Source organism: Chiloscyllium plagiosum, unplaced genomic scaffold (genome assembly GCF_037043375.1).
Source record: "Chiloscyllium plagiosum isolate Xiang-an unplaced genomic scaffold, Cpla_swu_hap1 HiC_scaffold_27, whole genome shotgun sequence".
NCBI lineage: Eukaryota > Metazoa > Chordata > Chondrichthyes > Orectolobiformes > Hemiscylliidae > Chiloscyllium > Chiloscyllium plagiosum.
The window spans coordinates 18,781,315-18,807,042 of record NW_028270165.1 but is presented as its reverse complement, the minus strand read 5'-3'; the positions used below and the strand labels follow the sequence as shown (position 1 = coordinate 18,807,042).

The 25,728-nt window shown below is 45.5% G+C and overlaps 3 protein-coding genes and 1 long non-coding RNA gene across 5 annotated transcripts in view; 2 read left to right on the top strand and 2 right to left on the bottom strand.

Moving 5' to 3' along the window:
* LOC148143333 (uncharacterized) overlaps positions 1-891 on the top strand; it is a 59,267-nt gene extending 58,376 nt beyond the window's left edge. The window contains exon 3 of the long non-coding RNA XR_015751199.1: positions 358-891. This is a non-coding gene — a long non-coding RNA (uncharacterized LOC148143333). The remainder of the gene's footprint in view (positions 1-357) is intronic.
* The window catches only part of LOC148143330 (uncharacterized), a 234,029-nt gene that overhangs the window by 95,647 nt on the left and 112,654 nt on the right, over positions 1-25,728 (top strand). The window contains exon 2 of the mRNA XM_087975804.1: positions 921-1,164. Coding sequence (XP_087831930.1) covers positions 921-1,164 — 244 coding nt within the window. The remainder of the gene's footprint in view (positions 1-920; positions 1,165-25,728) is intronic.
* LOC148143331 (uncharacterized) overlaps positions 1-25,728 on the bottom strand; it is a 195,349-nt gene that overhangs the window by 71,501 nt on the left and 98,120 nt on the right. The gene's annotated exons all lie outside the window — the stretch shown is intronic.
* LOC148143332 (uncharacterized) overlaps positions 1-25,728 on the bottom strand; it is a 192,485-nt gene that overhangs the window by 79,087 nt on the left and 87,670 nt on the right. The gene's annotated exons all lie outside the window — the stretch shown is intronic.

Genomic DNA, 25,728 nt, shown 5'->3' with positions numbered 1-25,728 from the left:
GAACTAGAGGGCATATATTTGAGCTGAGAGGGGGATGATTTAATAGGGACTTGAGGGGCAGACCTGCTCGCTCTCAGCAGTATCCCAGTGTTGTGAAAGATATTCACTTTCAGGTGGATTTATCTTGACGTTAGTCTTGACATTTTTGCTTTTCTGCCCCTGTAAGATCCTGAATCAGCATCTTCAGGGGAGTTAGTTAGAGCGGAGTGAGAACAGACGGGGAGAGAGAGAGTGGGATGGTGCTTTCAATTTTGTGGAATAACAAAAGAAAAGAATATTCCACAGAAAGTAGAATTCCTTGTTCTGAATTTCTACCCTGCACTGACAATGATCAGTTTTGTAATCTCTTTTTAACAGAGTATTGGATGATCTGAAGACAGACGTTTCAAAATCAACAGATGAAGGGCTCTCCATTGTCTGCAGTCCTCAATTTGACATCAATGTCTGACAGTCACTCACTCCATCAGGACGACAACAGTTTTCCAACTATGATTCTGTGAGAAGGAGCAAAGCTTTTTGGTTCTGGTTTGAGTACGTTTTCAGCATCAGTGGGACTGGATGAGAGACCCTACTGTTGCAGTGCACTGAGTGTGGAGCCTGAAGCAGTTATACGGCCTGGAAAAAGAAATTCACGGTGGGGAGAGGCTCCACACGCGCTTGTTTGTGGCTGAAGCATTGGCCATGGAGAAACCCGAGGAATCCTGCCTCGTAGAGAAACCGTGGAAGTGTGGCGACTGTGGGAAAGGTTTCCATGTCCCGTCTGTCCTGGAGACTCATCGGCGCAGCCACACCGGGGAGAAGCCGTTCTTCTGCTATGTCTGTGGGAAAGGCTTCAGCGATTCCTCCAACCTGCTGACCCACTAGCAAGTCCACACGGGTGAGAGGCCCTTCAGCTGCCCCGAGTGCAGGAAGGCCTTCAGTAATTCCTCCACCCTGCTGAGGCACCGGCGGATCCACACGGGGGAGAGGCCCTTCAACTGCCCCGACTGCGGGAAGGCCTTCAGCAATTCCTCCAACCGTCAGACCCACCGGTGGATTCACACGGGGGAGAGGCCCTTCAGCTGCCCTGTGTGCGGGAAGGCTTTTCGTGATTCCTCAGCCCTGCTGACCCACCAGCGGATCCACACGGGGGAGAGGCCCTTCAGCTGCCCCGTGTGCGGGAAGGTTTTTCGTGATTCCTCAGCCCTGCTGACCTACCGGCGAGTCCACACCGGGGAGAGACCCTTCAGCTCCCCGAGTGCAGGAAGGCCTTCAGTAATTCCTCCAACCTACTGACCCACCAGCGGGTCCACATGGGGGAGAGGCCGTTCAGCTGCCCCCAGTGCAGGAAGGCCTTTACCCAGGTCTCCACCCTGCTGAGGCACTGGCGGATCCACTTGGGGGAGAGGCCGTTCCCCTGCACAGAGTGCGGGAAGGCCTTTAGCAATTCCTCCAACCTACTGACGCACCGGCGAGTCCACACGGGGAGAGGCCGTTCAGCTGCTCCCAGTGCAGGAAGGCCTTTACCCAGGCCTCTGCCCTGCTGAGGCACCGGAGGATCCACACGGGGGAGAGGCCTTTCAGCTGCTCAGAGTGTGGGGAGGGGTTCAGTCAGGTGAGCCACCTGCAGAGGCACTAGCGGCTCCACTAGGGGGAGAGGCCCTTCAGGGGCCCCGAGTGCAGGACGGGGTTCACCTGCTCGAATTAAGCTGCTGACCCACCAGTGTCTCCACTTCCCAGGGAGAGGCCGTTCACCTGCTCCTCCCAACTGTGGACGCACTGAAGTGGCGACGGCCGAGTGCCATTATCGACTGGATTGTCAACACAGTTTCGGGACTGCTGGGTTCGAATCCAGCCGCGGCAGATGGCGGAATTGGAATTTGGTCAGAAACTGGAGTTCAGAATCTAACGATGAAACCATTTTTTGTTGGGGGGGGTGGGTGGAGAAAACCCCCATCTGATTCACTCACATCCTTTTTAGGGGAGGAAACTGCTGTTGTGGGAAAGGATTCACTCAGTCCTTCCAGCTACATTCTTTACCCAGGCTGGCGTACATGTGACTCCGGACCCACAGCAGTGTGGTTGACTCGACACTGCCCATTCAACTTACTTGGAATACAGGATACGGGTTGAAATTACTGAGTGAGGCAATACTTCCCACAGGTTAAGGCTGTACCAAGGATACAATTACAAAGGGACAACTTGGTGGTGACCAATAGTAAGGAAAGTGTGGTTGTGGGGCGATGTGTGCACACTTCGGTCTTGAGCTGTTTGAAAAGTAGCTACTTTTTCTTTGCCTTTTTGCTGGGGGGATCTGAAGCTGTAACAAAGCTGGATCACAATAAAGGTTACCTGAACTTACTGAGTTTCCAATGTTGTGTTTCAGATCGAGCAGTGAATGAGTAGCTATTATCGTTAGAAATTGTAAATTTTTCAGGAGTGCAGGCATTGCGTCATTTCATCAGCATTGTAAAGTTTCCTGGCAGCACTGGGACGTTTGGGCTGTGTTCACTAGATGTGGAGGTGCCAGTTTTGGATTGGGGTAGATAAAATTTAAAAACTCACACAACACCAGGTTTATTTGAAAGCACCAGCTTTTGGAGTGCTGCTCCTTCATTGGATAGCTGTGAAGCAGGATCAAAGACATTACATTTTATAGCAAAAGATCACCGTGTCATGCAACTGATAGGATATATTGAACAAACCTAGATTGCTGTGATTGTGTGCATGTGAGTTTGTGCATGAGTGTGTGTGTAAGAGTGTGTGCATGCTTGGTAAAGTGAAAGTGTGTTGGAGTATAAGTCTGTGAGAGTGTGGGAATATGTGTGCTTTACGTTTTACTAAAACAAGAAAGGGCAGGATGTGTACAGTTAATTGTAGGACCCTGGTCATGTTGTAAAAGAGAGAGACATAGAGTCATAGAGATATACAGCATGGAAACAGACCCTTCGGTCCAACCTATCCACGCCGAGCAGATATCCCAACCCAATCTAGTCCCACCTGCCAGCACCCGGCCCGTATCTCTCCAAACCCGAGATATGGGGAGGTGGGGTTTAGGTACGTAGTTCTTTTAAAGTTGTATCACTGGTAGACAGAGTGGTTTAGGGTACTGGGTACAGTTTGGGTGGCCCTGTAATACGAAGAAGACTATTAGAGAGGGTTCGGTAAAGATTTACTAGGACATTGCCAGGACTGGAAGGTTTGAGTTATAAGGAGAGGCCGGGACATCTTTCACTGAGCACAAGGAGGTTGAGGGGTGACCTCATCGAGATTTATAAAATCATGAGGAGTGAAGTTCGGTGAATAGCAAAGGGCTCTCCCTTCGTGTAGGGGAGCTCAAAACTAGGGGGCATATTCTTTCAAGGTGAGAGGAGAGAGATTTAAAAGGAACCGGAGGGGCACTGTTTTGACAGAGGGTGGTTTGTGTGTGGAATGAACTTGCTGAGGAAGTGGTAGATGCAGGTACAGTTACAACATTTAAACGACATTCAGATGGGTACATGAATAGAAACATTTAGAGGAATATAGGCCAAATGCAGGCAAGTGGGACTGGTTTAGTTTGGGAATCCTGGTCGGCATGGACACGTTGGACCGAAGGCTCTGTTTTTGTGCTGTATACCTCTATGAACTGGAGGTGATCTTATTGAAACCAATAGAATTCTGAAAAGGGCTTGATAAGATAGATGCCGATAAAATGCTCCTTTTTGGGGAGAGTCAATAGAATCCCAACAATGTGGAAGCAGGCCATTCGGCCTATCTATTCCACACTGGCCCTCTGAAGAGTGTCCCACCCATATTCATCCCCTCACTCTGTATTTCCCCTTCCCCCACCTCACCCCAGCTCCAAGCTTCCAGCTCAGCACTGTCCCCATGACTTGTCCTACCTGCCTATCTTCCTTTCCACCTATCATCTTCATCCCCACCCCCATTCACCCATCATACTCTTTGCTACCTTCCCCCCACCCTCCTCCCTGACCTATCCCCTCCATCCCCATCCACCTTGTACTCTATGCTACTTTCTCCCCACCCCCACCCTCCTCTCAATTGTCTCTCCACCCTGCAGGCACTCTGCCTCTATTTCTGATGAAGGGCTATTGCCTGAAACGTCCATTTTCCTGCTCCTCGGATGCTGCCTGCACTGCTGTGCTTTTCCAGCACCACTCTAATCAAGAATCTGGTTTCCAGCACCTGCAGTCCTTGTTTTTACCCTGTATTTCCCATGGCTCATCCACCCTAACCTGCACATCCCAGGGCACTATGGATTGGTCATGCTAAATTATCTACCACAACCTGCCCATCCCGGGGCACTATGGGTAATTTAGTAAGGCCAATCCACCACAACCTGCCCATCCCGGGGCACTATAGGTAATTTAGTAAGGCCAATCCACCATAACCTACACCTTAATCTATAAATTAGATTAGTCCGCAAGGGTTAAAAAATCAGTGACGGTAAAAAGCACAGGTACAAGGTTAGTGAAAGGTGTCTGCCCCGGGCCGCGCGGCGCCATTTTCCTAACGGCCGCCCTCCCGCCGCTTCCTCGCTCGAGCGACTTCTCCTCCCAACCGCCTTCGCCCCCGCGTGACGTCTGCACGGGGGGATGGGCGGGGCCGGGGGAGCCTCACCGTCACCAAGCAACAGCGTCACCAATGGACCAACAATCGAAACTGGATACTAATGTCACAAAAACTGAAACGATACATGGTGTGTCTGAATGTGTGCCGCATTGTAACAAAAGTGAATGAATTAACTGCACACATTGGAAGTGAATAATTATGGTCTGAGACTCCTTACAGAGACATGGCTTCAAGATGGTAAGGATTGGATCCTGAATATTGAGGGGGGTTCAGATGGGAAGCGAGGTAAAGGCAGAGGGTTGCCACTGCTCATCAAAACACTGAGCACATGGTAGTCTGGTGTCAGCTCGGGTTTCAGGGCCTGATTTCTCTGTCCTCTGAACTCGCTGTTCCCATAGAGAAAGATGTCGGTCTGTCCTCAGCTTTGCTGGACTTCTGCTGAAGCTTTCACGCCTCTTTTACAGCTTCCAGAACAAGTAAACATTCAGTCAATCGAAAGCAAACCTACAATCTCAGCCTGTCACCCATCCAGACACAGAGTGTAGTCACAGCAGGGAATCAAACAAGAAAAATGAAACAAAATCAGAAATAAATAAATGCTTAATGTTTGTTCATTAAGAAGTAAACCAGAAATAGGGCTGTCCCAGATTCTGAGAGTGCCCTACTTGAGGAATTCTCTCTCCCTTCGATGTATTAGTATTGTTGGGGCAAAGTAACGCGTGTGTCAAATCGTTTAAAGCAAAGTAGTCAGGAGAGGAGACCTTGAGCAATTAACTAGCTTTATTCATTGCCGTGGGGAGTCAAACAAAGTCTGACGTATTCTAATGTAATACAGAATGTTACAAGTTTTATGGTAAATCACAAGCACAATCTCCATTAATTACGCAACTGAGGGGCAGTCGTAAGTTTCACATACGTTGTCCAGACCTACGTTTCTTAATGTCTACAAATCTGAATGTTATCTTATGCTGCAGGTTCAGCTAGGCTCGAATTACCGATAAGGGACAGAGAGAACCAATCCATCATTCTATGAAGCAGCACAGTCTAATGGCCCGAGGAGCAGAGACAGCCTGCAGCTGCAAGGTCAGGCTATCAAAACAGAATTCCTTAGCCAGGACAGCATTATGTTAACAGGCTACATTTTACTGCAAACATTGCTTCGTGACAAAATGGCTTCCACGTAGTTTTGTGTCAGGGGTAGCTAGGTTTTCTGTTTTTATTTTTAAAATGCAGCTGATTCCCACAAGTAACTGCAACAGGTGCAAGTACATCACATGCAATATTCCTCATTGCAGCTTCACGCCGGTTTTGCATCCTCTGTTTTTCCTGCGCCTTGGCTCCAGCACATTCAGCTTCCTTCCCTCATTCCCATCCCCCCGCCCCGATGGCCAAGCTGACCCGCAAAACTTCGGTTTGCCCCTCCGTTCTTTCCCAGTTGTCTTTTGTGGGTTTTGAAAACTTTCCCAATCCTCTGATTATCGGAGTTGAATTTATGTTGTAGCTGCACCAGACATTGGTTAGGCCACTTTTGGAATATTGTATGCAGTTCTGGTCTCTCTGCTAGAGGAAGGATGTTGTGAAACTTGAAAGTGTTCGGAAAAGATTGACAGGGATGTTGTCAGGGTTTGAGCTGAACAGGCTGGGGCTGTTTTCTCTCGAGCGCCAGAGGCTGAGGGGTGACCCTACAAACTTTTATAAAATCAGGAGGGACATGGATAGGGTAAATAGACAAGATCTTTTCCCTGGATGGGTCATAGCTTCAGGGTGAGGGTGAGATTTAAAATGAACCTAAGGGGCAACTCCTATATTCAGAGGATGGTGCATGTAAGGAATGAACTGCCAGAGGAAGTGGTGGCGGCTGGTACAGTTACAGCATTTAAAAGGTACCCAGCTGGTGTAATGGAAAATTAACATTTATTGTGAAATCTATAAAAGCACAGGGAAACAAAGAAGTAAGGGCCTGACTTTGCAGACAGGCAGAAAAAAATGTAAAGTTAAACCGACCTAACAGCAGACTTACAAGGCCAGTAAACTACCATATCAACAGTCAAGGAATAAGAAAAACAACTCCATACATGAAAAGGACCTCAAATGTTCCAGGCTCCTGGCCTTGAGCTGTTGATAAGGAGAAGTGAATCCAGCCAGGACTGACAGTTAAGGCGAGTGTTGTAGAGCAAAGAGACATTGGACTGCAGGTTCATAGTTCCTTGAAATTGGAGTCGCAGGTAGGCAGGATAGTGAAGAAGGCGTTTGGTATGCTGGCCTTTATTGGTCAGAGCAGAGAGTACAGGAGCTGGGAGGATAAGTTGTGGAATACTGTGTTCAGTTCTGGTCTCCCTGCTGTAGGAAATATGTGTGATACTTCGAAAGATTGACAAGGCTGTTGCCAGATTTTGAGGGTTTCAGCTCCATGGAGAGGCTGAATAGGCTGAGAATATTTACCCTGGGCATGGATAGGGTGAGTACTTAAAGTCTTTTCCCCAGGGTAGGAGAGTCTGTGGCACAGCAAGGAACCGTAATGACCTCCTCAGGAGACAGACACATGCTGCAACTGACAGGGTACCCTTCGTTGTTCTGTACTTCCCAGGGGCTGAAAAATTACGCCATGTTCTTCGTGACCTGCAACACATTATCAATGAGGATGAGCACCTCACCAAGACCTTCCCCACACCTCCAGTACTTGCCTTTAAACAACTGCTAAACCTCAAACAGATCATTATTTGTAGCAAACTGCCCGGCTCTCAGGACAACTCCATGCAACCCTGTCACGGTGGACACTGCAAGACGTGTCAGATTGTGGACATAGATACCACTATTACGCGTTGGAACACCTCCCATCTTGTACATGGCAGGTACTCATGTGACTCAGCAAACGTTGTCTACCTTATACGTTGCAGGCAAGGATGCCCGGAGGCATGGTACATTGGGGAAACCGAGCAAAGGCTACGACAACGGATGAATGGGCACCGCACAACAATCAACAGACAGGAGGGTTCCCTCCCAGTTGGGGAACACTTCAGTGGTCCAGGACATTCAGCCTCGGACCTTCGGGTGACCATCCTCCAAGGTGGACTTCGGGAAAGGCAGCAGAGGAAAGTGGCCGAGCAGAGGCTGATTGCTAAGTTCGGTACCCATAGGGAGGGCCTCAACCGGGACCTTGGGTTCATGTCACATTACAGGTGATCACCATTGCACTACACACACACACACACACACACATATTCCTACACAAACACAAACGGACACAGGTACACACAGACGCGCACACAGATGCCCACACACACTCATATGGACACACACACTCCCACACTCTCACATGCACCTCCTCACAGACTAAAGACACTCTGCACTCACGACATGCACACACACACACATTCTCACACTCACAACTCCCAACCCAGACAGACAGACACACACAGACAGACAAAGACCCACATGCACACATATATTTTGTGTGGTGAATTTGTACTTGCAGAATACATTGCACTTTGCTCAAAACCTGCATACATTCATGTAGAACTCTGAGCTCAAAAACTGCATGAATTTATGTAAAACTCTGTTGTATCACTTTTTAGATTAGAATCAATCTAAACATCAGGTCATAGACAGAGAACACAGGGGGCTAACTCCTTCAAAATATTATCTAGCTATCGCCACTGTTAACAGCTAACCCGAGAATGCAACTTCTAAAAAAAGGGTTTTGTGATTTACACATGAAAGAAGTGAAACTATCACTGTATTCTGACAGATGAAAGACTTAACAGACAATCAATTTTTCAATGTATAATTTCAGTTACATCACACTGCAAATTTTTGCTATAAATTCTGTGTTACTATCGAGCCCTCCACTATCACCTGATGAAGGAGCGTCGCTCCGAAAGCTAGTGTGCTTCCAATTAAACCTGTTGGACGACAACCTGGTGTTGTGTGATTTTTAACTTTGTAAACCCCAGTCCAACAGCGGCATCTCTAAATCAAGGCAATCGGAGTTTTTTTAAAACCCGAAAAGTAACGAAGTTTAACGACGCGAACCCGAAAATTAACGAAGGTAATCGGAGTTTCTTTAAACCGAAAAGTAACGACGTTTAAATGTCGCGACCCCAAATAAACGAAGCAACAACCCGAAAAATAACGAAGTTCAAATGAAACGAACCCGAAAATAAACAAAGTTTAGGCAATCGGAGTTTTTTTAAACCGAAAACTAACAAAGTTAACACAACCCGAACCGAAAATAAATGAATTTTAAGCGATCGAATTTTTTTCTATTAAAAAGATAACACCAGAAAATAACCAATCTCTGGAGATTTATTTTGTTTTATTTCTGAAAGCAACGAAGCTCGGGAGAAATAATTTTTTTAAAAAAACCAAAAATTAACAAAGCTTGGGAATTCAGATTTCAACCCTCCCCTCAGAGTTCAGCATTTTTCGAAGACCACTGTCCGTAAGTACCAAAGCACCCTCAACTCCAATTAATCTCTCCCCCCCCCTTTTTAAACATTTAACAAGTCCCCCAGACTCAACCATTGCTAAGACCGATCCTTTCGGGCTGGACTGGTCACGTCAGACACCACTTGACTGACAGGAAAACCAAACGTTCTAAAAATAATCACGTCTGGCAGGCCGGATTCCTCAACACTCAATAGTGAAGGACATTTAACTCGTACACTGCTGTTCACAATCTGTCCGAGCCGAAACGTGTCACGGCACCAAAATGAAGATCTGCGTCTCCTCAAGAGGGGCCTCTTGGTTCGAGATCGGTCAAAGGAATCGACAAATGCGGTGTATTCGAAAAGCAAGGTTCAGTAGTTTATTGAATTAAGGTATCTTAACGCAATTCTATCCAGCATCACAGAGATTGAAGCTTCTGTGTTCCGTGATGAAGTTGCACAATTACATTTGAAAATTGCACATTATTTATATGGTTTTTAAGAAATAGTAGTCTTAATTACGAGAAAGACCAATCACATATAATAAGGTGACATGATTCACAGCAAAATAATCCAATGATATTTTCTTTAAGAAGGATATCTAATTTACATAAATTGTCATGCCATGTATTAGTTCAAGGTTAGTTCAAATGGTCAAATAATGTGTCAGTATTCATCTTATGAAAATTCTATTGTCCTCTTATCTTTGAACTGCAAGTTCATTCTGCGAATCAGCAGTATGTTCAGCAGTATGGTTCACAGGCCATTTTGTAGTATTCTTTTAAATCGAGAAGCCATTTTGTTGAAATAAAAATGTACATATTTTGTTGCCTAAATTCCAACTTTAGATCCTCACACCCACCTCCCAATTCAATCTATCACGACCAGACCAGGCAACAGTTTCTTCCCCCACCATCAGGCTCCTTACCACTACATGATTGGACTCTTTCCCGTCTGACTATTTTTGCACATTTTCGAATTTCTGCTAGAAAAATGTCTATTATTTATCATTCTTTTATTATGCTGTAACTTGCGTGTTTTGCACTCTGGTCCCTCGAAGTAGAGGAGATGACAGAAACATTGGAAGCTGGTGAGAGAGCGTTCACAAAATTAATCCCGGGAATTGACGTGTTTGCTAATGAGGCAATGTTGCGGAGCTTAGCTGAGCATTCGTTCGAGTTTGGAAGAATGAGAGGAGATCTGAATGAATAAATATCAGAATTTTAGTGGGCCTGAAAGGTTAGTTGCCAAAAAGGTAGTGTTCATTTGTGGGAGAGTATCAGACCAGAAGGAATAGCCTCTAATCTTGTGTTTGCATATTTATGATGGAGATGAGCTGGATTTCTCTCCGAGGGTAATGAATGATAGGGCTATTGAAGTTCAATCACTAAGTATAGTCAAGGCAGATGTTGGGCAGAATTTTAATCAATGGGGAATCAATAATAAGGCATGAATGTGGATTTTTGGATTATAATATTAATCATTATGGTAATAAATGGTGGAGCAGATTCGATGGGGTGAATGGATTATTTTGGCCGAAGGGCTTATAAACATCCCGTGGGACCTTGACAGGGGAGATATGGATAAAATGCTTCAACTTATGTATGATATTCAGACCTAGGGTTCCACAGGATCTGTTAGTCAACATTTTTCAGCATTTTTAGGAGAACGGGAATGAGGGTGATAATAGCCACAGTAGAGTAAGAATGGAGGGAGACTGTAGCATTGCGATTCACATTTTTGAGGGAAGGAGAAAAGAAAGAATGTTCCACAGAAACCAGAATTGTCTGTTTTGAATTTCTATACTGTGTAGACAGCAATGTCTTCTGTAATCTCCTTTTACAGGATATGAGAAAGGGAGGATTTACAGCCAGAAACAAGATCTGATAGAGACAATCAATTCATTGGCACCGGAATATCATCGGCCTTTGAATCTAGTAGAATTTTTTTTATTTCTCTCCTGTCCTGTCTGCTTCACAAGGTTTCAAACATCAGTGAGACTGAGGTATGCATACCTGAGTGAGAGTGTTCCAATGAACTGACTGTGGGAAGAGCTTTAAGCGGGCACATAGCCTGAAATAGCAACACCCCATTCGCAGCAGCAATAGATGGAACTCGTTCCATACATGAGTGGTCTTTCAACCGATTATCAAAGCTGGAGAGAGAGACAAGGATTCCCACATCATGGAGAAATCGTGGGAGCAAAGCAATATCTTCGCCCTTTCCATTCCTCATCCTGGGAGGGGGAGAGAGAGAGGAAGGAAACATTATTCACTTGTAGCAACTGAAGTGAATACAGGGAGGGAGCTGACTCTGCAAAGGTGTCAGATGCTCTCTGTCCTTCTTAACGGTATATTAATTTTTTTCCCCTCAGTTTGATACGTTTATTTATATACAATTTGCATTGTGGAAAAAGATCGCTTCTTTCCTCATGTTCAGAATTAAAAGGGTAGTTACTCATGGGATGGAGCGTTGATATAAAATGTAGACATATGTTGCTTCATATGGTGTATATCTGATATTATTCGCTGTTATAAAAGCCTTGTGGCTATTATTTTTCACATTCTAATCTAGCACTGAAGTTATATTCTGTATTTCTTGTCATCTTTTTTATTGAATAGGACAGCAGAAAGTCATTCAGCAACTTTACTGGTTTGTTTTTCTCAAGTAGCCTTGACATTTCATTTTCATTGTCCTTGATTCAGCTCCATTTCCAGTGCCTTTGTCGGCAGCTTGTTCCAGGTTATTGTCACCGAAATGAAGATTTCCTCCATACACACTTAAGGCTATCTGGCTGCATGAGGGTTTTCAGGTTTCTGTGTCCTGGATAATATGTGATCAGGCATCTGGCAAACTACAGGAATTGTCACCTATGTTATGTTCATTTAACAGTATTGACTGTGATCACGTATTTTGTGAATTTATTTTTGCAGGAAGACATGTAGAAAGAAATCTGAAAGCAAATGATACATCAATTTCTGACAGAGCCACTTGATTCATTGGGACTTGAATATCAGCAACCATTCCAATTGAGAAGAAATGTTTGCTTTTGTCTGCTTGAGAGATTTTGGACACTTTGGCAGGAAGAATACGGAGACACCCAAGTGAGGGAGATTCAGTGCACTGACTGTGAAAAGTGCTTGAAACCAGTTACTCAGTTTGGGGAATCAAAGTCTCACCCCTCACGGTGGAGAGAGACAGTGTACCCATTCTGTTGGTAATTTCAAACCCAGAGCGACACAAGGAAAGCTCTCCCCATGGGGAAACTGTGGAAATGTGGGGACTGTGGGAAAGGGTTCCCTTCCCCGTCAGTGCTGGAGCCTCATAGAAGCATTCACACAGGGGAGAGGCCATTCTCCTGCTCTGTGTGTGGGAAGGGATTCGGTTGGCTGTGCAACCAGCTGATGCACTGGCATGTTCACACCGGGGAGAAGTCATTCACTTGCTCCAAGTACAGGAATACATTCGTCAATTCTCCTGGCCTGCTGAAACATCCTGGGGAGAGGCCGTTCACCTACTGTCACTGCAGGAAGAGGTTCATGAGTTCATCCACCCTGCTGACATACCAGTGGGTCCACACTGGGAGAGGCTGTTCTCCTGCCCTGAGCGCAGGAAGGGATTTGGTTGGGTGGACAACTTCCAGAGGCATTAGTGAGTTCATGTGCCATCACTGGGATCGAAGGAGCAATGGCCAAGTGGTATTATCAACTGGATTACTACCTCAACTCTGGGAATTCCCGGTTTTGAATCCCGCCATGGCAAATTGGAATTTGGTCAGAAATCTGGAGTTCAGAATCTAATGGTGAAACCATTTTCAGGGGGAAAACATCCTCATCTGATTCACTCATGATTTTTTTAGGGAAGGAAATTGCTGTTGTGGGAAAGGATTCACTCAGTCGTCCCAGATGCATCCTTTACCCGGTCTGGCCTACACATGACTCCAGACTCTCAGCAATACGGTCGACTTTAACCCCTGTCCCCACCCCTGCCCCTGGAAAATGAGTGGGGAGAAACTTACTTGGATACAGTATATGGGTTGAAATTGCTGAGTGAGGCATTACTTCCTCCAGGTTAAGACTGTATCAAGGATTCAGTTACAAAGGGACACCTCAGTGCTTACCAATAATAAAGCAACTGGGGTGTCAGGGGAGGTCAGGGGTGTGTGTGTGTGTGTGCTATGAGCTTCAGCTGTTGAAGAAAAGGAAAGCTACTTTTTTGTAATTTTTTTGCTGGGAGATCATGAAGCTGTAACAAAGTTGGGTCGCAATAAAGGTTACCTAAATTCGGACTCAGACATTGAAAGATTTAAAATCCAACAGTTTCTGTTTTAAAGCTGCTCACTCAGCTTCCAGCACTACGTTACCAAAGTCGTGTATCAGAAGGAGCAGTGAATCAGTAGCAAGTATCGTTAGAAACTGTTAAGATTTTCATCTCTGCAGGTACTGCATCGTTTCATCAGCATTGTAATGTTTACTGGCAGCAGCAGGAAGTGTTGTGGTTGTGTTCATGAGAAACAAAGTTAAAAATCACATAACACCAGGATATAGTCCAACAGGTTTATTTGGGAGCACTAGCTTTGGAGCGCTGCTCCTTCATCAGGTAGCTGTGGAGCAGGATCATAAGACACAGAATTTATAGCAAAAGATCAGTGTCATGCAACTGAAATGATATATTGAACAAACCAAGATTGCTGTTAAGTCTTTCATCTTTTAGAATGGGTTGCAGGTTTCAGTTCATTAATATGCAAATCCTAGAACTTCTTTTTAGTCATATCCTCGAGATAACTTAAGGTAGATAGGATAGTGAAGAAGGCGTTTGGTATGCTTTCCTTTATTGGTCAGAGTATTGAGTACAGGAATTGGGAGATCATGCTGCAGCTGTTCAGGACATTGGTTAGGCAATTTAGCATAGCCAATTCACTGTTGGAATATTGCATGGTCTCCTTCCTATTGGAAAGATTACAGATTACATTACAATGTGGAAACAGGCCCTTCAGCCCAACAAATCCAAACCAACCTGCTGAAGCACAACCCACCCATACCCCTACCTTTACCCCTTACCTAACACTATGGGCAATTTAACATAGCCAATTCACCTGACCTGCACATCTTTGGACTGTGGGAGGAAATCGGAGGAAACCCACGCAGACACGGGGAGAACGTGCAAACTCCACACAGTCAGTCGCCTGAGGTGGGAATTGAACCCGGGTTTCTGGTGCTGTGAGGCAGCAGTGCTAACCACTGTGCCACCGTGCCGCCCATAAGATGTTGTGAAACTTGAAAGGGTTCAGAAAAGATTTACAAGGATGTTGTCAGGGTTGGAGGATTTGAGTTATGGGGAGAGGCTGAACAGGCTGGGGCTGTTTTCCCTGGAGCGTCGGAACCTTATAGAGGTTTACAAAATTATGAGGGGCATGAATACGATAAATAGAGAAAGTATTTTCCCTGGGATCGGGGAGTCCAGAACGAGAGGGTATTCCTTTTGGGTGAGAGGGGAAAGATATAAAAGAGACCTAAGGGGCAACTTTTTCACGCAGAGGGTGGTACGTGTTGAATGAGCTGCCAGAGGATGTCCTGGAGGCTGGTACAATTGTAACATTTAAGAGGCATTTGGATGTGTATATGAATGGGAAGGGTTTGGAGGGATATGGGCTGGGTGCTGGCAGGTGGGATTAGATTAGGTTGGGATGTCTGGTCGGCGTAGACGGATTGGACTGAAGGGTCTGTTTCCATGCTGTACATCTCTAAGACTCTATGACCCTATTTTATAAAAAGAAGTGACAGCTCAGATAATGCATGGAAGGTGTGAGGTTCAAGTCTGTCAGTATCCCAATCTTGAGTCAGACTGGTTCTATTTCCAAAGTAGGAATTTATAAAATTATTACATGCATTGACTGCCTGCAGATTGTGCACTTTTTGAGCAAAATACAATGTATTTGCAAATATAATTCTGCAAATTCACCCTATTGACTTACATGCATGTGTGTGTGTATGAGTGTGTGTGTGTCTGTGTGTGTGTGTGTCTGTGTGTGTGAGAGAGAGAGACTGTATAGTGTAGTGGAGTCACATGTAGTGTGACGTCAACCCAAGGTCCATTTGAAGCCATCCTTATGGCTATTGATACCCAAGTTTGGAATCCAAGTTGAACTTAGCCACTGCTCGGCCACCAGAAATGATTAAGCAGTTACACAACACACTTTGGAGAGTGTAAGGTGGGACTTGTCTTTTGATTTGCAGAAGGTGGGAGGCTCTGGATGCTGTGATCCAGGGCAAACACATACTGGTGGACATTCGGCTCAGAGAGATGGAGCTGAAAGCCAGGCTGCAGACCTTTGATGAAAAAAATAACCAGACATTTTATTCCAGGAGTTGGTCATTCCTCTCCGGACAGACCCTTCTGATTGAGTCAGTGGACAGGGTCAGGAGGTGTGAGCGTGGATCAGGCAGGTAAAGGGGATCTGAGAGAAGGCTGCAAGGGAGTGGAGGAGCGAACTGGCTGGGTGCCGGGAGTACGAACAACATTGGGGAGATGGTGGTAAGGGACAGAATAGTGACAGGGATTGTCTTCAGTCTCCGCAGTTGGTAGCAGGAGGCCAGATGACATCGGTGTCTATCTGATGCCAGGATTCGGGAACCAATGTGCTCAGGGCTGAAGATGTGGGAAATGGAGGTTACAGCAGGTGTGGTCCACAAATGTCAGGAGAGAGCCTCTGCTGAGGGTGCGTGAAAAGTTAGAAGCTAACTCTGGACGGCACAGTGGCTCAGTGGTTAGTACCACTGCCTCACAGTGTCAGGGGTCCATGTTTGATTCCATCCTTGGGCAACTGTCTGTGTGGACTTTGGCACGTCCTCCTCCTTGTGTCTGTGTAGGTTACCTGCGAGTGATCTGGTTTCCTCCCACAGTCCAAAGATCTGCAGTTTAGGGTGGATTGGCCATGCTGAAGTGTGCAGATTAGAGTGGGTTAGCCATGAGGAACTGCAGGGCTGTAGGGTCAGCAGATGGGTCTGGATGGGATGCTATTTGGAATGTCAGTGTGAATTCGATGGGCCGAATGGCCTGTCAGAATTATGATTCTACTGCTTTCGCCACGTATATATTGAGAAATGATTGACTCAAGTCTGCTGTGGGAGGAGTGGGTTCCAGTTCGTGAGATATCAACACCGGTCCTGGGGAAGGTGGGATTTGGGCAGGCTCTCCCCCCCCACCCTCTGCCCCCCTGTCCAATCTCTCCCCACCCACTGTCCCCGTCCATTCTCTCTCAACCCCCACCCTCTGCCCTGCATTCTCTTCCTCCCCACCTCTGCCCACCAGTCTTTCTCTTTCCCTCACCATCGGTCCCCACAATCTTCTCCATCCCCATCACGCTCTGTTCCCCCCAGTGTTCTCATCCTCCCACCCTCTGTCCCCCTGTCAATTATCTCTCTCACCCCCTGACAATCTGCCCCTCCGTCCATTCTCTCTCCTTCTCTTCCACCCACTCCCTGTTCTTGCGGATGCCTCAAACCCTCTTCGATCGCTGTATCAAACCCTTCTAGGAAGAGAGAAAGAGAATGGATGTAGGCACGGCTGCACGAGAAATGACTGATCTTTAAAATTGAGAATAGCTAAAATGATATATTCAGAAATATCATGAAAGCATGTTCAACTTTATACAAAAGCTGCAGACATCTTTCTGAAACTTGCATTCAAATATGTCCAGTTAGTCCACAGTTGAGGACAGGGTGTAATTTGTGGATGGCCTATTCCTATTCTTGTGAAATTGATTCTGACTATGCAGAAATAAAACCATAGAGTTGTACAAACCCGTCGGTCCATGCTGACCAGGTATCCTAAATTAATCTTGGCCCATATACCCATCCAAATGTCTTTTAAATTTTGTAATTGTACCAGCCTCCACCACTTCTTCTGGCAGCTAATTCAATACATGCACCACCCTTTGTGTGAAAAATTTGTCCCTTAGGTCCTTTTTATATCTTTCCCCTCTCACCCAAAATGAATGCCCTCTAGTTCTGGACTCTCCCACCCCAGCGAAAATACCTTGTTTATTTAACCTATCAATGCCCCTCATGATTTTATAAATCTCTATAAAGTTTTATAAACCCTCAGCATCCAACGCTGTATGAAAATCAGCCCCAGCCTTTTCAGCCTTTCCCTGCAGCTGAACCCCTCCAACCATTGCAACATCGTTTTTGAACCCTTCTCAGTTTCACAACATCATTGCTACTCATGATTAATAGGCTGTGAACAATCTATCTTATTCAGGGCATAAGAGGGGGCATTTGTTGAGGGGAATTAACTTTCAAAGTGTTTTTTTCTGACCCTGAGGTCCCTTTAAATCTTTTCCCTCTCAATCCTCAGGGAAGGGGAGTCCCTCTAGTTTGGGACTCCCCTGCCCTGGGGAAAAGGCATTCAAAAGTTGAGGAGTCACACAAAATGCAAACGCAATAAAATGTCGAGCTACAGGTTTAAAAAAATGTGGCTTCAGCTTTTTTTTAAACTCCTGTTGACATTTGACATTCGGGTACAAAATCTTGTCAACAACACCAGCATCGCCACAGACCACACTGCGCATACTCCTCGGTGTCAGTAAGTACTGCGCATGTTCAGCGGCGTTAACAAGAACGGCGCATGCCCCACGCTGTCCGCAATTACGGACCGCGACCTTCTTTTGATGGACCAATGGGGAGCTTGGGATGACCGGAAGGAGCCTGGTTCCTTTGTCAATCAGAGCCTTGCTATTGTCTGAATACGGAAGTTTGACCATGAGCTTCTGAAGCTGCTACTGCTGTTGTTCCTCTCTGAATGAAGATTGAGCTTCACTCCAGACTGCAACTTCCTTCCTCTGTCCAACATCTGTGAGTACGGCACTCTCTTTTCTTACCCCCTTTTCCATTTGTTTTCATTCTGGGGTTCAATTTTTGTTTTGCAGTAATTGAAAGGAAAGGGAGTGAATCCCGGCGAGGGGAGAGAGTCTGGAAAAGTTGGTCCAAGATTGTGTCTCAGTTAGCAAATACATGGCAAATGTAGTAGCACAATGTGAAGTTATCGCATTTGCTGTTTTAAAAAAAAAGCAGAAAGGAGACGCATTCCTTAAATAGTGATATATTGGAATGCGAAGAAAGTGAGGACTGCATATGCTGGAGATCAGAGTCGAAAAGTGTAGGGCTGGAAAAGCATAGCAGGTTCAGGCAGCATCTGAGAAGCAGGAGATTCGATATTTCAGGCACGAGGCCTTCATCAGGAATGATGTGTTGATGTACAAACAGGCCGCAGCGTCCTTCTATATCAGCAAGCAATGAGCAAGGCAAGTGGTACATTAGCAAGAGGAATTGAGTTCAGAGGTGGCGATGTCTTCCTGCAGTTGGGGGTGGGGTTCATTGAATATATTCAAGGCTGAGTTCATTTGAATTTTCGACAACAAGGAAGTGGATGGTTATGGGGGGAGGCAAGAAAATGGGTTTAAGACCAGTACAGAACAGTTAGACAGTCAGACAGTGCAGAAACAGACTGTTCTGTCCAACTAGTCCATGCTGACTATGTTCTCAAACTAAACTAGTTGCACCTACCAGTGTTTGGCCCATATCCCTCTGAACCATTCCTATTCATGTGCTGATCCAAATGCTTTTTAACCCTTTTAACTGGACTACATCCTCCACTTGAACTGAGTAGAATTTATTTATTGTCACATATACTGAGGCACAGTGAAAAGCGTTGTCTTGCGATCACATAGTTAAGTCGCACAGTAAATAATAGGTAAACAGTGGCAAAAACAAAAACAAAGGTTCAGACACATCCTGAGCGTTTGAGAGTCCATTCAGTATTCTAACAATAGTAGGGTAGAAACTGTTACAAAACTGGCTGGTGCGTTTGTTCAGGCTTCTGTACCTTGTCCCCGATGGTAGAGGTTGTAGACAAACATTGCCAGAGTGGGATGGATCTTTAAGAATGCTGGCGGCTTCCCTTGACAGCAGGTCTGGTAGATGGATTCTATAGATGGGAGGTTGGCCTTTGTGATTGTCCGGGCTGAGTTCACCACTCTCTGTAACCGTCTCCAATCTTGAATGGTACAGTTGCCATACCAGGTAGTGATACATCCAAGACAGCTTGTTGTGGATGACCACTCCCAGGAGCTTGACACTCTCCTCTCCTCTCATTCCACCTCTGTGCTGTTAATGTGTATGGGTGCATGAGTAACATCCCACCAAAAGTCAATAACGAGTTTCTTGGTTTTGCTAGCATTGAGATCTAGTTTGTTTTCAGTGCATCATTTTTCCAGGTCTTCCACCTCCCGTCTGCAGTCTGTTTTGTTGCCATCTGAGATTTGACGGACTATAGTGGTGACAGTGAACTGGTAAATGGCATTAGTCTTGTATTTGGTGATGCAGTCATGGGTATACAGTGAGTACAGTAGGGGGCTGAGTACGCACCCCTTGAGGGGTCCAGTGTTGAGTGTTAGTGAGGATCAAATATTGTCCCCAGTCTTCACTGATTGTGGCCTGTGGGTCAGGAAACTGAGGATCCAGTTGCAGAGTGTGGGGCTTAGTCCGAGATCACTATGTTTAGTAATCAGTGTCGAGGGGATAATAGTGTTAAAGGCTGAACTGTAGTCAAGTAGGATTCTTACGTACCTGTTCTTGGTGTCAAGATGTTCCAGGGAGGAGGGAAGGGCAAATGATATGGCATCTGACGTGGATCCCAATTTGCCGATGGGCAAATTGGAGTGGGGCAAGAGTAGTGGGAAGGCTGGAGTTGATTAATGCCATGACCACCGGAGTTAGGGCAACTGGGCGGTAGTCATTGAGACATGCTGCATGAGTCTTCTGAGGCACAGGGATGATGTTGGCCCTCTTGAAACAGGCAGGGACAGTGGCCTGCTGCAGGGAGAGGTTGAAGGTGTACGGGAAGACCTCTGCCAGTTGGTCTGCACATGCTCTGAGTGCACAGCCTGGTCCTACGTCTGATCCCATCGCTTTCCTTGATTCACACGAAGGAAAACTGATCTGACCTCTGGACTTTCTCTGGACATTCATTCCACACACAAACTACTCTCTTAAAAAAGGGTGCTTCTGATGTCTTTTTAAAATCTTTCTCCTCTTGCCTTAAAAATGTGCTCCCTAATCTTGAAGCTCACATCTGAGCGAAAGGACATCTCTATCCTTCGTGATTTTATAATCCTCTGTGAGGTCACCTCTATGCTCCAGTGAAAAAAAAATCCCAGTTTATCGACCTAGATGTAGGTAGATTAATATCCAGTCATGATCTGTTGAATGCTGGTGCAGGCTTGAAAGACCAAATGGCCTACTCCTGCTCCCAAGTTTCTCTCACTGTGTCCAGAACAGCAAGAGACCATAAGACACAGGAACAGAAATTAGGCCAATCAGCCCACAGGGTCTGCTCCACCATTCAATCATGGCTGATAAATTTCTCAACCCCATTCTCCAGCTTTCTCCCCTTGATACTCAAGAACCTATCATCTGTTTCAGTCTTAAATATACTCAGTGACTTGGCTACCGCAGCTTTCTGTGGCAGTAAATTTCATAGATTCGCCACTGTCTGGCTGAAGAAGTTTCTCCTTATCTCCGTTCGAAAAGATCTTCCGTTTACTCGAAGGCTGTGCCCTCAAGTCCCCATCTCTCCTACCACTGGAAACATCTCCCCCAACATGCACTCTGTCCAAGCCATTCAGCATTCTTATGTTTCGATTAAATCCCCCCTGAGTGTAGGCCTGTTAGTCAGCATGAACCAGACTTTTCAGGATGAGGCAGAGCAGGGATTAGGTTCAGTAAAATGAGAATAAAAGGAGTGTGTGTGGGATGGAGTTTTTCAGCTTTTAGGGAATAAGAGAGGAAAGAGAGTTTGCTATAAATTATAATCGATTGGATGGGATAATGGACCGAGGATTGGCAGATGGAGTTTAATTTAGACGAACGTGAGGTGTTGCATTTTAGGAAAGCAATCCAGGACTTAACCATTTAATGGGGAATGTTGCTAGTGAGGGTGAGAATAGGTGGACAGGGCAGATGAATGCGTGGCTGAGGAACTGGTACATGGGAGAAATGATCCAAAAATGTGACTATTGGAATCTCTTCTGGGGTAGAAAAGACCTGTACAAGAAGGGTGGATCGCACCCGAATTGGAAGGGGACTAATATATTGCTGGGAGATTTGCGAGAGCTGCTCAGGAGGATTTAAACTAGTAAGGTGGGGGGCAGGGATTGCTGGGACCCAGAGAAATAGTGAGGAAAGAGATCAGTCTGTGACTGGTCCAGTTGGGAAAGGGACTGAGTTAAACAATCAGAGCAGGAAGTAACAAAGCAGAGAACAAGGTAGGACTGGTAAATTAAACTGCATTTATTTCAATTGCAAGAGGCCAAACAGGGAAGGCAGATGATGGTTAGGAACTTGGGACTGAGATATCATGGCAGTTACAGAAACATGGCTCAAGGATGGACAGCACTGGCAGCTTAATGTTCTAGAACACACATGGTATTGGAAGGATAGAAAGGGGGGCAGGAGAGGAGGGAGAGTGGCTTTTATGATAAGGGATATATTACTGTGCTTAGGGAGGATATTCCTGGGAATACATGCAGGAAGCTTATTTGGGTGGAACTGAGAAATAAGAAAAGGGATGATCACCTTATTGGGATTTTATTACAGACTCCCTAATAGTCAGAGGGAAATTGAGAAAAAAATTGTAAGGAGATTTCAGTTATCTGTAATAATAATAGGGTGGCTATGGTCAGGGATTTTAACTTTCCCAACATAGACTGGGACTGCCATAGTGTTTAAAGGCAGTACAAAGGCAGTTGGAGTATACTTAAGAGTAAACTCAGGAGGGCAAAAAGGGAACATGAGATAGCTTCGACAAGTCGAGTTAAGGAAAATCCAAAGGGTTTTTATAAATACATTAAGGAGAAAAGGGTAACTAGGGAGAGAACAGGGCCCCTCAAAGATCAGCAAGACAGTCTATGTGTGGAGCTGCAGGAGTTGGGGGAAATAATAAACAAGTATTTTGCATCAGTGTTTACTGTAGGGAAGGACATGGAAGAAATAGAATGTGTGGAAACAGATGATGATATCTTGAAAAATGTAAAAATGTCCATACTACAAAGGAGGTGGTGCTGGATGTCTTGAAATGCATGCAAGTGGATAAATCCCCAGAACCTGATCAGTTGTACCCTAGAACTCTGTGGGAAGCTAGAGAAGTGATTGCTGGGTCCCTTGCTGAGGTATTTGTACCATCGATAGTCACAAGTGAGGTGATGAAAGACTGGAGATTGTCTAATGTGGTACCAATATTTAAGAAAGATTGCAAGGAAAAGCCAGGGAACTATCAACCAGTGAGCCTGACATTGCCGGAGGGCAAGTTGTTGGAGGGAATCCTGAGGGACAGGATTTACATGTATTTGGAAAGGCAAGGACTGATTTAGGGATAGTCAGCATGGCTTTGTGCGTGAGAAATCATGTCTCACGAACTTGATTGAATTTTTTGAAGAAGCAACAAGGGATTGACGAGGGCAGAGCAGTCAACATGATCTCCATGAACTTCAGAAAGGCATTCAACAAGGTTTCTCATGAGAGACTGGTTAGCAAGGTTAGATCTCGAGAAATACAGGGAGAACTAGCCATTTGGATACAGATCTGGCTTGAAGGTAGAAGACAGAGGGTGGTGGTGAAGGGTTGATTTTTAGACTGGAGGCCTGTGACCAGTGTTGTGCCACAAGGATTGGTGCTGGTTCAACTACTTTTCATCATTCATATGAATGATTTGGATGTGAGCATAAGAGGTATAGTTAGTAAGTTTGCAGATGACACCAAAATTGAAGGTGTAGTGAACAGCAAATAAGGTTACCTCAGATGACAATGGGATCTTGATCCGATGGGCCAATGGGCTAAGGAATGGCAGATGGAGTTTAATTTAGATAAATGTGAGGTACGACATTTGGAAAAGCAAATCAGGTAAGGTCCGAAGGAGTGTTGCTGATCAAAGAAACCTTGGAGTGCAGGTTCATAGCTTCTTGACAGTAGAGTCGCAGGTAGATAGAACAGTGAGGAAGCTTTTGTGGGGGGTGTGACCTTCCACACGTTTATTCTATCCATAATGCTCATGATTTTATAAACAGACAAGGTCTTCTCCCTGGGTTGTGGAGTCCAGAACTAGAGGGCATAGGTTTAGAGTGAGAGGGGAAAGATTTTAAAAGGGACCTCAGGGACAAGTGTTTCATGCAGAGGGTGGTGCATGGATGGAACGAGTGTCAGAGTAAGTGATGGAGGATGGTACAATTACGGTATTTAAAAGGCATCTGGATGGGTATATGAATAGGAAAGGTTTAGAGCGATAGTGGCCAAGTCCTGGCAAATGGGACAAGATTAGGTTAGGATAACTGGTCGGCATGGACGAGTTGGACTAAAGGGTCTGTTTCCGTGCTGTACACCTCTACGACTTTACTTCAGGACTCTGAAATTGTTCATGAAAATCACTTCAGTAATCTGCCCAGTTTTAAGACTACAATACACAGGAGCAGAATGAGGCCATTTGGCCCATTGAGTCTGCTCCACCAGTCGATCATGGCCGATATGTTTCTCAACCCCATTCTGTTGCCTTCTCCTCGTAACCCTTGATCCCCTTACTTATCAAAGACCTATCTATCCCTGTCTTAAATGCCCTCAATGACTTGGCCTCCACAGCGCTCTGCAGCAATGAGATCCACAGATTCTACCATCCTCTGGCTGCAGAAATTCCTCCTCATCCCAGTTCTGAAGGGAATTCCTTCACCCTGAGCCTGTGTCCTCTGGTCCTCGTTTCTCCTACTGGTGGAAATATCTTCCCCACATCCACTGTATCCAGTCAGAGTCACACAGCACGGAAACAGATCCTTCGGTCCAACCAGTCCATGTTGACCATAATCCCATACTAAACTAGTCCCACCTACATGTGCTTGGCCAAATATCCCTCTGAATATTTCTTATTCATGTACTTATCCAAATGTCATTTAAATGTTGTGACTGTAAGCGCATCTACCACTTCCTCTGGAAATTCATTCCACACGTGAAGCACTCTGTGTAAAAATGTTTCCCCTTATTTTGTTTTTAAATCTTTCTGTTCTCACCTTAAAAATATGTCCGCTAGTCTTGAAATCCCTCATTCCAGGGAAATGACTCCTGACATTCATCTTCTCTCTATCCAGCAAGATTTTATAAATCTCAAAGAAGACCTGAAATGTTAGCTTGCTCTCTCTATGTGGACGCTGCCTGACCAGCTGTGATCTTCAGCATTTGTTGTTTTCAGGAATTATTCCAGCATCTGTCGCAATGTGCTCCTAAATGTTGGCTACCTCTTTCCAGATCCTTTGAGACTCAACCTTACTCAACAATCCACTGTGCAGTACAGTCAATAAAGTTCCACATTGCATCTCTTTCAGCACACACGGGCAGCACGTGGCTCAGTGGTTAGCACTGCTGCCTCACAGCACCAGGGACAAGGATTTGACTCCAGCTTCAGGTGACTGTGCAAACTCCACACAGACATTGTCCTCCCCGTGGCTGTGTGGGTTTCATCGAGATGCTCCGGTTTCCTCCCACAGTCCAAAGCTGTACAGGTTAGGATGAATTGGCCATGCTAAATTGCCCCATAGTGTTCAGGGATGTGTGGGTTAGGTATATTAGTCGGAAGTAAATGGAGAGTTGTTGGGCCAAATGGCCTCATTCCGCACTGTAGGGATTCGATGTGGCAACCCCCCAGCTGTTTGCATTTCCTGTAGGGGAAGTGGGGACGGGCCGAAAGTTCAGTGTGTGTGAAGCGAAAATTAAACGTAGTGCTTTGCTTGAGCTCAAGCTGAGTGACTTGGTGGTGGACTGGAAAAGGAAGGTACGGTGTCTGTGGTTAGTGATGCTGCCTCACGGCACCAGAGAGCCAGATACAATTCCAGCCTCAGAACCGTTGTCTGTGTGGATATTGCACATTCTCCGACTGGTGTTTGTGGCGGATTTCTTCCAGTGCACCTGTTTCTTCCCACTATCCAAAGATGTGTAGGTTTGGGTGAATTAGCCATATTAAATTGTCCATAGTGTCCAGGATGTGTAGGTTAGATGCATTAATCAGGTGTAAATGTAGAGCAATCAGAGTAGGGTAATGGTGCTTTCAATTTCATGGAATTACAAAAGAAAAGAATGTTCCGCATAAAGTAGAATTGCTTGTTCTGAATTTCTACCCTGACTGACAGTGATGACTTTCATAATCTGTTTTTCCAGTGCATTTGAAGATTTGAAGACTGAAGTTTCAAATTCAGTAGTTGAAGGGCTTATGCCCGAAACAGCAACTCTCCTGCTCCTTGGATGCTGCCTGACCTGCTGTGTATTTCCAGCACCACACATTTTGACTGACTCTCCAGCGTCTGCAGTCCTCATTTTCACGTCAATGACAGACAGTCAATCAATCCATTGGGACTGTAACGATTTTTGACTATGATTCTGTGAGAAGGAGCAAAATTCTTTGGTTTCTGTTTCAGTACACTTTCAGCATCAGTGGAGCTGGATGAGAGACGCTACTGAGGCAGCGCATTGAATGTGCAGCCTGTCACAATTATACAGCCTGGAAAGAGGAATTCACGGCAGGGAGGGTTTGTACATGCGTTTGTGTGCAGCTGAAGCTTTGGCCATGGAGAAACCAGAGGAATCTCACCCCATGGAGAAACCGTGGAAGTGTGGTGACTGCGGGAAAGGCTTCAGTGTCCCATCTGCCCTGGAAA